Source organism: Ochotona curzoniae, unplaced genomic scaffold (genome assembly GCF_017591425.1).
Source record: "Ochotona curzoniae isolate NIBS_2020 unplaced genomic scaffold, NIBS_Ocur_1.0 scaffold_1852, whole genome shotgun sequence".
Lineage (NCBI taxonomy): Eukaryota > Metazoa > Chordata > Mammalia > Lagomorpha > Ochotonidae > Ochotona > Ochotona curzoniae.
Genome location: NW_024467087.1, coordinates 19,693,239 through 19,707,564, shown reverse-complemented (window position 1 = coordinate 19,707,564; position 14,326 = coordinate 19,693,239). Strand labels below are relative to the sequence as shown.

General features: G+C 40.5%; 1 protein-coding gene across 4 annotated transcripts in view; it reads left to right on the top strand.

Moving 5' to 3' along the window:
* STAG2 (stromal antigen 2) overlaps positions 1 to 14,326 on the top strand; it is a 146,313-nt gene that overhangs the window by 119,890 nt on the left and 12,097 nt on the right. For all 4 annotated transcript variants that reach the window (XM_041000175.1, XM_041000177.1, XM_041000174.1 and 1 more), the window contains exons 27-29: positions 7,842 to 7,990; positions 10,543 to 10,671; positions 13,270 to 13,493. In XM_041000175.1, the coding sequence (XP_040856109.1) occupies positions 7,842 to 7,990; positions 10,543 to 10,671; positions 13,270 to 13,493 (502 nt within the window). The remainder of the gene's footprint in view (positions 1 to 7,841; positions 7,991 to 10,542; positions 10,672 to 13,269; positions 13,494 to 14,326) is intronic.

Sequence of the window (14,326 nt, the reverse complement as noted above, 5' to 3'; positions counted from 1 at the left end):
TGGGCCATGGATATGCAGATGAAGCTAGCTTGCCAAACATTTATCACAACAAAAGACCTACCAAAGTACAATTTGCAAGCCTACAGGACAAGTTCTGTAAAATCATTTTTCTTGACTTTTTCTTCCTGATCATATTATAAAGATATTTAAAAGGTGGACAACCAGGCAACAGAAAACTTAAGAGTCAGGTATTGGAGGTCTGGATGAATCAAAAAGCAGCCAGCGAAAGCATTCAGCCAAACTTCCAATGGGTGGGGGGATCTTCGGAAGACTCACTTCCATCCTCTACCCCTTCCTCCTCAGCAGAGGACTCTGAATCTAATTCGCACAATTGCTCTAGACTTTGTCTGTTCTGCGGTTTCTTTTCCTTATTTGTCCTGGTTCGGAATTCCTTCTGTCTACTTATTCTGGTTCGATGTTCCTTCTGTCTTGTATTTCTGACTTGCAGCTCCTTCTTTGTTACCCTGGTTTGGAGTTCCTTCTGTCTACTTACTCTGGTTTGCCGCTCCCTCCCCCTTCTTACAGATAATTTTTAAAGGAAGGGATGCACCCCCGCTTGACGGGATGACAAAGCAATATTTACCAAGTGCCAGAGGAAAAAGGTGGCTACAAGGAGAGCAAACCATGGGGATACGTCGCAGATAGTTTCAACAAACTTCTGTGAGGCCTTAAGCTTACTGTCGGTGCCTTGTGAGTGGAGCAGATCTCGGACTCCCTTAATTACCTGCATTTTAGCGAATTATTGCTCCCTGATAAATTTCCTTATGTCCCTGCGAAAATTTTTAAACTTGCCTCTACATTTCCGGGGTCCCTCAGATTGTCCCTCGTGCCCCTAAACGGGGAGAAGGTCTGGGGATTAAATCAATTATGCCCCTCCAAAGTTCCAGGGGTCCCTCAGATTGTCCCTCGTGCCCTAGCGCAGGGAGAGGGTCTGGGGATTAAATCAATAATGCCCCTGCAAAATTCTTAAATTCTAAACTTACCTTCGCAGGTTCAGGGGTCCCTCAGATGTTCGTGCAGTGCCATGTCGTGCCGTGCCCTGCCGTGCCGTGCCCCACGTTAGGCGCCACCTGTTCAGGCCGGCTTAGCCAGTGGCATGGACACGGCAAGGGTCAGGGAATCAGACACCGACAGGAGACCAGTAGTGGTGGAAGAGGTCTCTCTTGGCCTCCCTTTATTCAGCCATATATACCTTTCCCCTAAGCCTCTAGCAGAAAAATCGATGCTAATGAGTCTGACAGACAAGGTGCCACTAGCCTCCAAGCCATTTCCTGCAGGAGCCAAGCTTAACAAATGCTAATCAACTCCCCAGCCCACAACAAGAACACATAGTGATTTTCCTTGTGGCTTGGATTTGAGTCCAGTGACCTAGTTGGGGAGTCCCCCAAGAAACTGCTTGGAGTGAGCTCAGACTTGTTTCTTGTGTGTGCCAGGTACTGCGTGGTCAAGTTCGGTCTGTCCACCACAGCATCCATTGCTCTTACTGTAGATGTAGTTGTCTGGTCAGTTCCACAACCAATCCCACCTTTCATGTGAACCAACAGGTGTTGCATCCTAGCCCAATTTAGCCTACCATAGGCCTGGTCCTCACATACATCAGCAAGTGTCATGGCCTAGATAGGGTGAACTTGAAAAATCCTCATCAGAGCCACCCCCAATCTGACATTTTGCACATGCTGGTCTGTGCTGTGGCATAGCATAGCCCAGCCCACATCCCATTCAGCTGTTGAGCATGCCTTGGGTGCTGTGAGTTAAGTCAGCCCTTTCCATCCTCAGACCTGGCCTGACAAACATGATGATGCTGTCCCAGGTTCATCTTGGCATGCTCCCAAGTCCTGGCTTTTGTGCTCACCACTGGAAGTTGTACCATAGCAGGAGAATTTCTACAGGAAATTTTCAGCCCAGGATCTTGACACTGCCAGGGGTTACCATTTTCTAAATTGACATGATTTGTATCCATTCCCAGCACTTGCCAATGTGTACTCCAGCCTGCACGCATTCTGGTTCAGGCAAGTGCCAGCAGGTGCAGCAACCTAGCCTACTCTGGCCTGTGAGCAGTCCTAGCTCTCATGCCCACCAGTGGAAGCAGCAGCCCAACAGTGGACAAAGATCCCATACTAGTCCCACTCCCAGCCTCAGGTCCTGCACATGCTGGCAGGTGCTGCAACCCACTCTGAAATGGCCAGGCTACATTTACCAGCCGGTACTGCAGCTTGCTCAGCCTGGCATACTTCCAGTCCTGGCTTTCATGTGAACTGGTGGGTGTTGTGGGCTGACCTAGCCTGGTCCACCCCCAGACCTGGCCCGCATGTATGCCAACAGATGCTGTATCCCTGCCTGGCCTGGCCTGTTACCAAGCTCGGGAGAGTTAACAAATAGAAAAAGAGAACAGGGATATATTTTGGCTTCCTTGTTTCCAATTTGAATTCCCTTAATTTCTTGCCAAATAGCAAAGACTTTCTATACTATGTTGAATAGCAGTGGTGAAAGTGAGGAAGAGAAGAAAGGGAAGGGAAAATCTTGATATAAAACTGCATCATGAAAAATAAATTTAAAAGTATAAATAAAGAAAAGGAAAAGAAAACATAAAGGAGGGACAGAGAAAGTGTGAGATCTTCCATCTATTGGTTCACTCGCCAATGCTAGGCCATGCCAAAGCAAGTAGCCAGGAGTTTCATCTGAGTCATCCACATGGTTGTTAGCACCGAATACTTGGGCCATTTTTTGATGCTTTTTTCAGGTTGTTAACAGAGAGTTGAATGAGAAGTGGAGCAGACTTGACGCACAGTAGTACCTGCATGGGATGTTGGTGTTGCAGGCTGCGGCTTTATCCATTATGCCACAGCACTTGTCTGTTATATTTTCTTTTTTAAAAAAATTCCTTATTTTTATTTGAAAGTCAGAGTTACAGAGAGGAGAAAAGACAGATCTTCCATCTTATGCTTCATTCCTAGTGGCCTCAATGACCAGAGCTGGGCTATCTGAAGCCAGGAGCTTCATCCGGGTCTCCCATGTGGTTGTAGGAACCTGGAGACTTGATCCATCCTCTGCTGCTTTCCCATGTAATAAGCAGGGAGCTGGGTCAGAAGTGGAGCAGCTGGGGTACTAACCAGCACCCATTTGGGATGTTGGCACCACAGGAAAAAGGTTAGCATACTATGCTCACCTGTGCCAGGCCCCATGAGGTTTACTTCTAATATAGGACTCTATTCAGGATTTCTTGTAAAGCTGTGCACTTGCCAGATAGCCACAATGGAACTAGTAGCTGTTTCCTGGCTTTCACATGGATGGCAGGAGCCCAAACACTTCTGCTTTTCACACAAGCCACAAGCAAGAAATTTGATTGCAAATTGGATGGCCAGAACTTGCGCTGGTGCCTATAAGGATACCGGCTTCTCAGGCAGTGACTATCTGCTACAGCATAATGCCAGCCTGTCTCCTTCACATTTAAAGGATAGTCTCACTGAATATAATTGTCTTGGCTGGAAGTTTTCTTTTGCTTTCAACACAGTGTTTTCTCTTACTACTAATCAAACTGCTTTATCTTTATGTGCTTTGACTTTTTTTCTCTTTACTGTTCTTTGGGTTCTCTCCTTGTTTAACTTAAGTCCTTCCACTTTTACTTGAAAGGCAGTTTGAGACAGAGAGAGAGAGAGAGAGAGTGAGAGTGTGAGAGTGAGGTTGGTAGATCTTCCATCTGATGGTTGATTCTTCAGATATGCTTAATTGTCAGAGTTGAACCAATCCAAAGGCAGGAGCAATGAGCTTCTTCCAGGGCTGCAACATGAGTACAGGGGCCCAAGGACTTTAGACAGCCACTGTTGCTTTCTCTGGCCATAGATAGGGAGCTAGATTGGAAGTGCAGCAGCTGGGATTGGAAATTTTGCCCATAGGGATACCAGCACTACATGCCAAGGATTAGCGTGCTATGCCACCATGCTGGCGCCACACTTGTTTAACTTTGGACAATTTGGATATAATCTGTGTTGAAGTAGCTCTTTTTTGGCTGAATTTTGTTTGATGTCCTTTGTGTTTTCTGTGTCTGGATATCTGTATTTGATTTGAGTCATCTGAAGTTTTCAACTATTTCATTCAAAGGATTCTTAATGTTATTTTCCTTTTCTTTCAGATGTCTATTGTAAATATCTCCACTCTTAATAATATACCATTTGTCAGATAAGCTTTGTTGATTCTGATTAGTCTGTTTTTGTGAGTTAGTTCAAGTCTCGACTTCCACTTGTTCTGTTCTATTGTTGAAGCTCTAAATTGAATTTTATTTTTAATTTCGTTAAAGTTTTCAGCTCAAATTTCTGCTTGGTCCTTTTTAATGATTTCTATGTCTTTGATGAATTTCTCATTCGTGTCATATCATGTATTTCTTTAAACTATCAAGCTGTATTCTCTTACATCTGATTGAATTTCCTTTGGAGCATTTTTTTAATCCATTTCAGGAATTTCCTAGACCTCCTTCACATCAGGATCTTCGGTGGAGAATTAAGTGTTCTTTTGGATGTGTCCTGCTTCCTTGCTTCCTCCAGTTTCCCGTATCCCTCCATTGACTGTGCGTCTGCTGTGATAGTTCCCTTTTTTATTAAGTATGTTTTGCTGGAAAAGAGTTCTTTGTTTAGATGGGTTGTGTGGTGTCATTTATTTTGTTGATTTGGCTTTGTTTCCAGGTAAGCCTAGAAATGTAGGCTCTGGAAGATGTGTTCACTGGTATTTAGTTTGTTAGTGTCTCCTAGAATCACAGTTTGTCTAATTTTTAGCATGTTGTGAAGGAAGTAATACACCTTTAAAGTAGACATGAGCTTCCGACAGGGTGTGTCTTTACTTCCCAGAGAGTTGGGAAGCAATCACACTAGGATGTAGCTCTCTTTCTGGTGCCTTGAGATATAGAAGTTGTGGTTGTGGCAGGCAAGGATGAGTGATGCTCGGGCTTGTGGCATCAGTGACTGGCTCTTCGGATACAGATAGGTCCTTCCCCAGGTGCTGTCGTGTGAGAGGAACTGGTGCTGGGCCTGGAGTACCACAAACCCCAGTCTCAGGACTGGGAGATGTTAAGGGAACTTCGTGCTATCAAAAAGAGTGAATGTGCATTGTGATGAGAGCTCTGGTTGGGAGAACTGAAGTGGTGCAGGTAGTTCACTGCAGGTGCTTTCCAGTGACTCTCTTATCAGTAAGATGGTGTTACTTTAGAGGGCAGCTGGGGAAGGAGCAGTGAATAGCTGCAGCAGTCACTGTACTTTTCTATTCTGTCTACTGGGCGGTTTTTTTTTTTTTTTCTGTATCTGCTAATTTTCAACGTTTGTGCTATTTTCAGTTACTGTCATTTTCCAACTGAAGTGTCCATCATTCTCCTGTGCTCTGGCTTGCTTATTTGTTTGTTTATTTATTTATTTGCAAGCCAAATTGAGTATGAGAGGGAGAGAAAGACATCTTCCATCAGTTGGTCCAGTCCCCAAATAGCTGAAACAGCTGGAGCTGGGCCAGTCTGAAGCCAGATGCCAGAAGCTTCTCCCATATGGGTGCACTTGTGCCCTCAATTGCTTTGTCAGCAAATTAGCAGGGAGCTTTATTGGAAGTGGAGCAGCCAGTGCTTGAAAAAGAGCTGCAAGATGACAGCTTTACCTCCTACTCTACTGCACTGTGTTCAGTTCTAATATTTTAAGTCTTTGAAGATTTACAGGGTGAGGGGAAGGAGGGAGGGGGCTCTTCTACCTATTTATTCCTCAGATGGCTGCAGTGACTTTGGCTAGTGTAGGCTCAACCCAGGAGCCCAGAACTCTGTCCTGATCAGCCACGTGTGTGGCAGAGGCCCAAGTGCTTGAGCTTTTATCTGGTGCCTTTCAGGTAGGTTAGCAGGAAGCTGGATCAGTAGAGGCGTGGCTGGGACTTGAACCAGTGTTCTGATATTAGACACCAGTGTCACAGTCTGGCAACTTAACCTGCTGTGCAACAATGCCAGACACAGTCCTACTATTATTTTATATATCTTATTTCCTAGCAAGGTTGTTTGAATGGCAGTGCACTATATTTTTGTTTCTTTGTTGGTTTTCAAACTCTTCATATTTGTAGTTCCCATCACTTCTTCACTAAAACTTTTCCCCAGACAATCTTCTAGAAATGCAATTTTCCCCTTACTCTTCAACTTTTTCCTGGTTAAGGTGAGTACAGATTTTTTTTCCCCTATTCAGCTATACTGATTTCTTTCCTATTCTTTTTTATAAACATCTGTGTGTAAAATGGGCCCTCCTGATAATTCATAGACTTGACAAAGCACACAAAGGATATCCCTCTCAGGAAATGATAGTAGAGCAGGAGGTATGCTTGGGGCTCGGTTGACAGACTGCAGATACAGAGGGCACAGGCTGGGATTGTCTGTTCTCATGCAGCACCTAGGGCTACCTCCTGAACTAGAGAGGCTTAGGCATGGGAGGCCAGCTTAGGTACCTGAGCAGCTCAACCAAACAATCACAGCCTTCCTCCTGTGTTCCCAGCCAGGACACTCAAGAGGAGGAACAAGGAGAGGGCCATCAAGTCAATAGAATCTTGACCCTTTATCTTCTCTTCCTGGGGGAAGGTCGGAGAGAAACACAACATACTGTCTTGCCTCATTGCTTGGCCTTCCTGTTTCTTCTCTTTTTTGTTAGTTTCTGATACTCTGGATATTAATTTTCACTATGTAGCTTGAAAATATTTTCTCATTATGTCACATGTCTCTTCACTCTATTGATTATTTCCACTGCAGTGTGCGATCTTCTGAGTTTGATATGATACCGTTTATTTAGTTTTACTCTTGCTTTTGTTGCTTGTAATTTTGTAGTCTTATCTAAAAATTGCTGCTGACATTAGCCTATTGAGGTGCATTCACTATATTTTCTTCTAGCAGTTTTGTCATTTTGAATTTTATATTTAGATCCATCATTACTTGATTTCCTGTATGTGTTGAGAACTGGTTATCTAATATAATTTTTAATGTGTGTTTCCAGTCTTGCCAGTACCATTTGTTGACAAGAGATTCTCCAGTGTATGTTTTTGGCATTTTGTCTAAAATTAGTTTCACTTAATGTAAATTTCTGGAGTTTGTTTTCATTGACCAATCTAGGTTTTTTTCATGGTACCATGATGTTTTTGTTAGTGCATCTTTGTTGTTTGCTTTGAAATCAGATATTCTTATTCCTCCAACTTGATTCCTGCCGCTCATCATGTTGGCTGTTGATGGGAAAAATTCTATATGAATTTTAGGATTATTTTATCTAATTCTGTAAGAATTTCATTTGTATTTTAATAGTCATTGCCTTGAATCTGTATAATGCTTTGGATAGTATGACCCTTTTAATAATATTAATTTTTCAAGTCCATGAGGAAGGAATAGCTTTCCTTTGTGTGTGTGCTGGTGATTTTTTTCATCAGTATTTATTATTTTCATTGAAAGATTCTTCATTGTAGGGGGAGACAGACAGACAGATCTTCAGTTTGCAGAATCACTCCTCAAATCACTGCAGTGGCCAGGTCAAAGCCACAAGTGTGTGCAGGGTCGAATATTTGGACCATCCTCCATTGCTTTCCCAGGCACATGAGTAGGGACCTGGATTAGAAGCAGGGCAAGAAATGGAATCAAACTGTATTGAACGGATACCTATATGGAATGCCTACACTGCAGGCAGTGACTCAACTTGATAAATCACAATCCTGACGTCTAAAGCCTATGTGTTAAGATGGAATAATGATATGTCTCACTGAACATCGACTATATTTTAACTAGGAAATGTTTTAAAATATGTTAATTTATAGATATTAATACCTCCTTTAACATGCTTTCTTTCTTTCTTTCCAAACAGCTTTTTAATGAAATGATCCAAGAAAATGGTTATAATTTTGATAGATCATCTTCAACATTTAGCGGCATAAAAGAACTTGCTCGGCGTTTTGCTTTAACTTTTGGACTTGATCAGTTGAAAACAAGAGAAGCCATCGCTATGCTGCACAAGTAATCTCCCAAAATTCTATTCAGTTCTTATACTTTTAGAATGTGTTTTATTTTTAACTGATGTGTAGTAATTATATATTTTTATTGCATAGAGCTGTGTTTCAGTATGTGTGTAGTATGATCTTATGAAGATAGTTGGTATATATGATGGTGTGTGTGTGTTTCTCATTTCTTTGTGTTGGGACATTAAGAATCTTATGTACTATTTTGATATGTACAACTTACTGTTCTAAATTCTGCATAAATATTCTATGCTGTATAAGACTAGATGTTATTCCTTTTATCTAACTTTTAAAAAAGATTTATCTATGCTTTTATCTGGGAAGCAGGTGTAGAGAGAGAGGGAAAATATCTTCCATCCACTGGGTTCATTACCCAACGGTCTGTATTGGCAGGAACTGAGCCAATCTGAAGCCAGGACATTCTTTCCAGTCTCCCACATGGGTGCTGAGGTCAAAGGACTTGAGATACCGTCCATTGCTTTCTCACACCATGAGTAGGGAACTGGATCAGAAGTGAAGCACTCAGGACTAGAACTGGTGCCCATATGGGATGGTAGTGCTGCATGGTGGAGGATTAGCCTGTTGAGTCATCATGCCTGCCCCTTATCCAACTTTTCTATGAACTATCTACTATATGTCCTCCCCATCCACCTTCCCAGTTGCTAGTAATCAAAATTTAACTTTTTGAAATAGCTATATTGTTTTTATGCTTTATTATTCATAAAGCTATGCTGTTTCCTTTCTCAAAGTATCAGTTATAGTGTAATTTCAATTAACAAATGATTTGGGACTATAATTCCTTTTACAAGAAAGTCATTCTTTCAATTACTTATAAGTAATGTGAAGTAGCTTATGTCCATCATATTGCAAAAATCTCTTACCAGATTTATTTTTAATAATTTTTCTGCTAAATAGAGAGATCATTTAGATTTGATTCCTTTGTGTTAAGTTTTCTTCTAATTTTCTTTTTACAGTGACCTTTTGTTTGGAACCACAGCCTTCTCTCTCTCTGTATCTTCATTCCCTTAGAGCTGCCACTCTTTTAACTTGTTATTAGGCATGGAATTTAATGATGAAGCTTCCGTTTTCATTATAAGTACATTGTAGAGCTTCATTGTAACCAATATTTGTATATTAAAGCTCCTTATTTCTTAACTGTGGGTTAAGGAACCTTGCATTTTTTCAGGAAAATCAAGACTGGGACTTTCATTGCTAATTATGTTGCTTTAATCCCTTCTAATCCTCTTTTGCTCTTTTTGTAAAAGATTAATTTTTTTAAAGGGGGGAAGAGAGAGAGAGAGAGAGAGCGTGCAAGCGAGAGCGCTTCATTTTACTGGTTCATTGTCCAAATGTTGTTACCAGCTGGGCCTTCCCAGAACAAAGCTGGGAACCTGAAATTCCACCTAGGTTGACCACTTTCATGGCAGAGACCCAAGTGGTTGGGTCATAGGAACCTATGTACTTTGACCATCATGTCCAGCAGATGCCTCAGCAGAAATCTTGCTGCTCCTTAATTTTTGCCCATATTTATTCAAACATTAATTGACCCTCTTTTTCACCACCTTTAAAACTCTTAAAATCAGTTTTATGCTTTTAATACATGAGATGTTGTTTTTAAGTATTATCTAAGATTCACACATTCAACAACTTCTTTTGAGAGGTATTGCATGAGTTTCTCTATAGTAACTTTATGCTTCTCCCTAACTCCATCTGGATTATGCCTTACCCAGTTATGTTTCATATAGCATAATGTTAGGATTTCATGATCAGTAGAGCTATTTATAAATAGACTGGGTTCTGGTTGGAGTTGAATTTTAAAACTTTGCTCTAAAATGGAGTTTCAAATACTCACGAATAATTTTTTTTCATTAGTCTTGTGTTTGAGGGTAGATCATCTTTATATCTTAGAAAATAGAGATAATGTAGAGATATATTTGTTCATTTGGATGGCAGACAGAGTAATGCAGTAGAGGAAGATACAGAGAGAAAGATCTTCCTTCTGTTGGTTCACACCTCATATGGCCACAACAGTCAGGGCTAGGCCAGGCTGAAGTCAGCAGCCAGGAACTCTGTCTTGATATCCAATATGGGTGGCAGGGACCCAAGTCCTTCCAGGCAGAGTTGGAAGAAGCTAGATGGAAGCAGAGTAGCTGAGACTTGAACCAGCGCTATGATATGGGACACAGGTGTTACAACCTGCAGCTTAAGTCAGTGTGGCCAGATGCTGACCCCTATTGGTGATAGTTTTGGTAGTTTTGTGTGGGAAAGGAGTATAGACTGTAGAAATACCAAACCACATTTACATTGAATGCCGTGTGTGTGTATGAGTGTGTATGTATGCCTGCCTATCTTTATATGTCTTCAGCTTTAAAGAATGGAATGGTGATATGAAATATAAATAGATTGGCTCATTCTCACAACCTCCTTTTCAATATTCCTGAGCATGACCAAGGTAGTATCTTAGTAGTAGAAAGAAAATTATTGAGTAAAATTTCCTAAGTTTTAAAACTTTTAATTATACAATATTTATTTCCATTTTTTTCTTTACAGAGACGGCATAGAATTTGCTTTTAAAGAGCCTAATCCACAAGGGGAGAGTCACCCTCCTTTAAATTTGGCATTTCTTGATATTCTCAGTGAATTTTCCTCCAAACTGCTACGACAAGACAAAAGAACAGTGTATGTATTTGCTAGAGATACTCTATTTCATTCACTTTGTAGTTCTTAATAGAATTTTAGGGTTGCCTGAATGTATAGACTATGTACTTCAGTGATTTATAAAATTTAAGAATTTTATAGACTACATTCTGTGCAGTCTGTTGCATTGGAACTTGTAAGTTACTACGTCCCCAGGTGTAGTTATGACTTCTGAAAGTATTATTTGCATCAGAGTCAGAGATCTTTCATCCATTGACTCATTGCTCAAATTCCTGGATTCACCGAGGCTGGACCAAGCTGAAGCCAGGGGCCTAGGAACTCACTGTGGGTTTCCCACTTGCATGGCAGATACCAAAGCACAAAAGTTATCTATTTCCTCCCAGGGTGTGTATCTGCAGGAAGCTGAAGCGAAGGTAGAATTCACCCAAGCACTCCAACATGGCCTAGGGTCATAAGCAAAGTCTTAGACACTGGGTCATAATGCTTGCCCCTAACTGTGGCTTTTGAGATTTATTTCTTTGTTTACTTGCATTCTTGCTTTACTCAACTAAGGAGGGCACTTTTAAAAATGAAATATTAAATATTTATGATCCAACCTGAAGAGATTAGTTTTCCTGTTTCTCCAGTTAATCCTACAGTAGAAAGTAGAACTCCTTGCTTTATGTTTTTATTGTATATTGTGCTTGTCCTCAGACAACCATTTAAATAGGGGATATTTTTCTGGGGATATTCTCCTAAAATGGTGACTTATAATACAGCTTCAAAATGGATTTAAATTGTCATAATCTTTGCATTTGCTCCCCTTGACATTGAGGGTACAAGTGGGTAGAAAAATGTGAATGCCTGACGGTATAGCTAGTCTCTTCTGAAAACTGTGTATTGGCACTGTTAATGGTAAAATTAACTTAAGCAGAACAGTGTCATTTCTTTTTTTTAAAAGGTTCATTTATTTTATTTGCATGTCAGATTTACAGGGAGGGAGGAAAAGAGAGAGAAAGTTTTTTTATCTACTGGTTTACTTCCGTAATGGGCTGCAACAGCCTGACTGGGCTCATCCCAATCCTGGAGCCAAGAGCTTTTGGGTCTGCCATGTCAGTACAGGTGCCCAAGCACTTGGGCTGTCCTCTGGTGTTTCCCCAGGGACATTATGTGAGAGCTAGGTTTGAAGTGGGACAGCTGAGACTTGAATTGCTGCCATATAGGATTCTGACATCATGATGGTGGCTTTACCAGCTGTATAACTGTGCCATCCTCTGCAGTGCCATTTCTTAGCAGCTTAACAGAAAATTTCTTCTAAGTTTGTAGATCAATAGGGCCATCCATTGCTGGCAACAGTAAGTTGGTAGAACGTGTTGTGAGGTTACTTGACATTGCCTAGTAAAGTTTAAGATTCTACTTAATTTTGCCTCATGACTCTACTTTCATTCATAGATAGATATTGTATCAAAACTTTTGAACATTTACACAAGGAGACTCATACAAGAATGTTAGTTGCCACAGTGTTTGATTAGGAGAGAATATCCACCAACTAGAAAACAAATCAGAAGATTGGTAAATAATGGAGTATCAGACAATGCTCAAAATGGGCAGATTTTTAAAACATAGCACTAAGTACAAATGACAACATACAGCACTGTGCTGTGATGTTTCAAGAAACCTCTGTGTTAAAACTATGGCAATTGCATGGGAATGATAAATAGAAAACTCTGGTTAGTGGTTCACCTTGAGGGGTTGGAAGGAAGAGAAAAATGCATGACTTGGTGAGGACTACTTATCTTACATTCTGTCAAGCTGTGCAGTGAGTATGTATTTGTACATCAGTGAGTTTATCTTGAGTCCAATTTTGTATCTTGTCACAGATTGGTAACAGTTTTCAAACAGGGTAACCAGTTCCCAGGCCACACTGTGAGGAGTGTTGTACTGCTGTGTGTAACTGAGCAACTTTTAAATAAAGAGGCACACTGAACCACTAACACAGGGCAGTATGTTTTGTAATTGGTGTCTTCTGTTCTCAGCTGGTCCATTAAAATAGATTAGAATTAGTCATTGTAATCACAGCAGATACTGGGTTGTACTTTAGTTAGGTAACAATTATCTTTATTTTTAGCGTGATTTAACATTACTGAACTCTGTATCAAAGTGTGGTTCTTCAATCATGACTATGCTGCCTACTCATTTTTTTCAAGTTTTTTATTTCCTTGTCTGTAATTGGAAAGTGTATTTCCCTTACAGAACTGTAGTAATGAAGAAGCTGAGAGAAAATTCCTAACCTATAGTTGCTACATGAATGTTGAATTTTGATAGCAAAATTAAACATTTGTAAACTCCTTGTTAATAGTCTAATCCAAAGATGCATTTATTATTTCTGTCGTGCTGAACTTTTCCTTTTGAATTTCTATTCCTCATGCATAGAACATGATACTTAACAAATATTAAGTTGAAATACTTTTAATTATTTCATTCAGTGTGAAAGTCTTGCTAGATACACAGTTATTAATCAGTCTCCTGATGATGCTGACATTTGAATAGTGAAGGATTGTATCCATGCTCATACAATTAGAAGTTGGTAGAACTTGTAGTTTTATATCTCAAAATTCACAATTTTTACTTCTTTTTAAGGTATGTTTACTTGGAAAAGTTCATGACCTTTCAGATGTCACTCCGAAGAGAAGATGTGTGGCTTCCACTCATGTCTTACCGAAATTCTTTGCTTGCTGGTGGTGATGATGACACTATGTCAGTCATCAGTGGAATCAGCAGTCGGGGGTCAACTGTGCGGAGTAAAAAATCAAAACCATCTACAGGCAAACGGAAAGTGGTTGAGGGCATGCAGCTTGCACTCAGTAAGGATATAGTTTATTCTCTTTATAAATCCCTAATGTCTTGCTGATGGAATTATCACTAAGGTTTACCTTATTTTATATTGGAAATGAATTGTTCAACCATAGCTTACATTATGTATCAGTTTTATGTAAATATGTCATTTAAAGCATACATTCAGGGCGTGTAACTCTTCAGATATATCCTCATTTGTAAATGAGAAAATTAGCAGAGGTAATTTGCCTGAGTTACATAGATATTAAGTAGGAATGCCCAGTAGTCTGAGTGTAGAATGCCTGCCTTTTAATCTCTGTGCTGCATGATATGCGCAGGGAAATAGGTTGATTATTATCACGTGGTTGCAAGTGAGACAAAAGATTCAGAGAGGTGCAACTTCTGAATTAAGGACTGGATCCAAAAATTCACAGAACCTAGCATTTGCCATTTTGTGTTGGCCAAGTCATCACTGAAACTGCAGTGGAGGGGACATAAATCTCCCACTTAATGTGTTGGTGATAGCTATTTCTGATCGTTATTTTTATTAAGTATATATTTAATTATTTGAAATATTGAAGGGGTATGTAGGGGAGGATTAAAGTCTTCCCATGCAGTAGTTCACTCCCCAAATGCCTGAAGTAGTCAGTGCTGGGCAAGGCTAAACCAGGATCCAGAAACTACCCAGTGGGTCTCCCATATGGTGGCAGGAAGTAACTAGTCTATCTGTTGTCTCAGAGTCACATTTAGCAGAAAGCTGTGTTACAGATATGGAGGGGCCATTATGCACACCAGGCATTCAGATGTGGAAGTGGGTGTCCCAAGTGGTGTGTTTGCACCATTGAGCGGGTTATATTTGAAA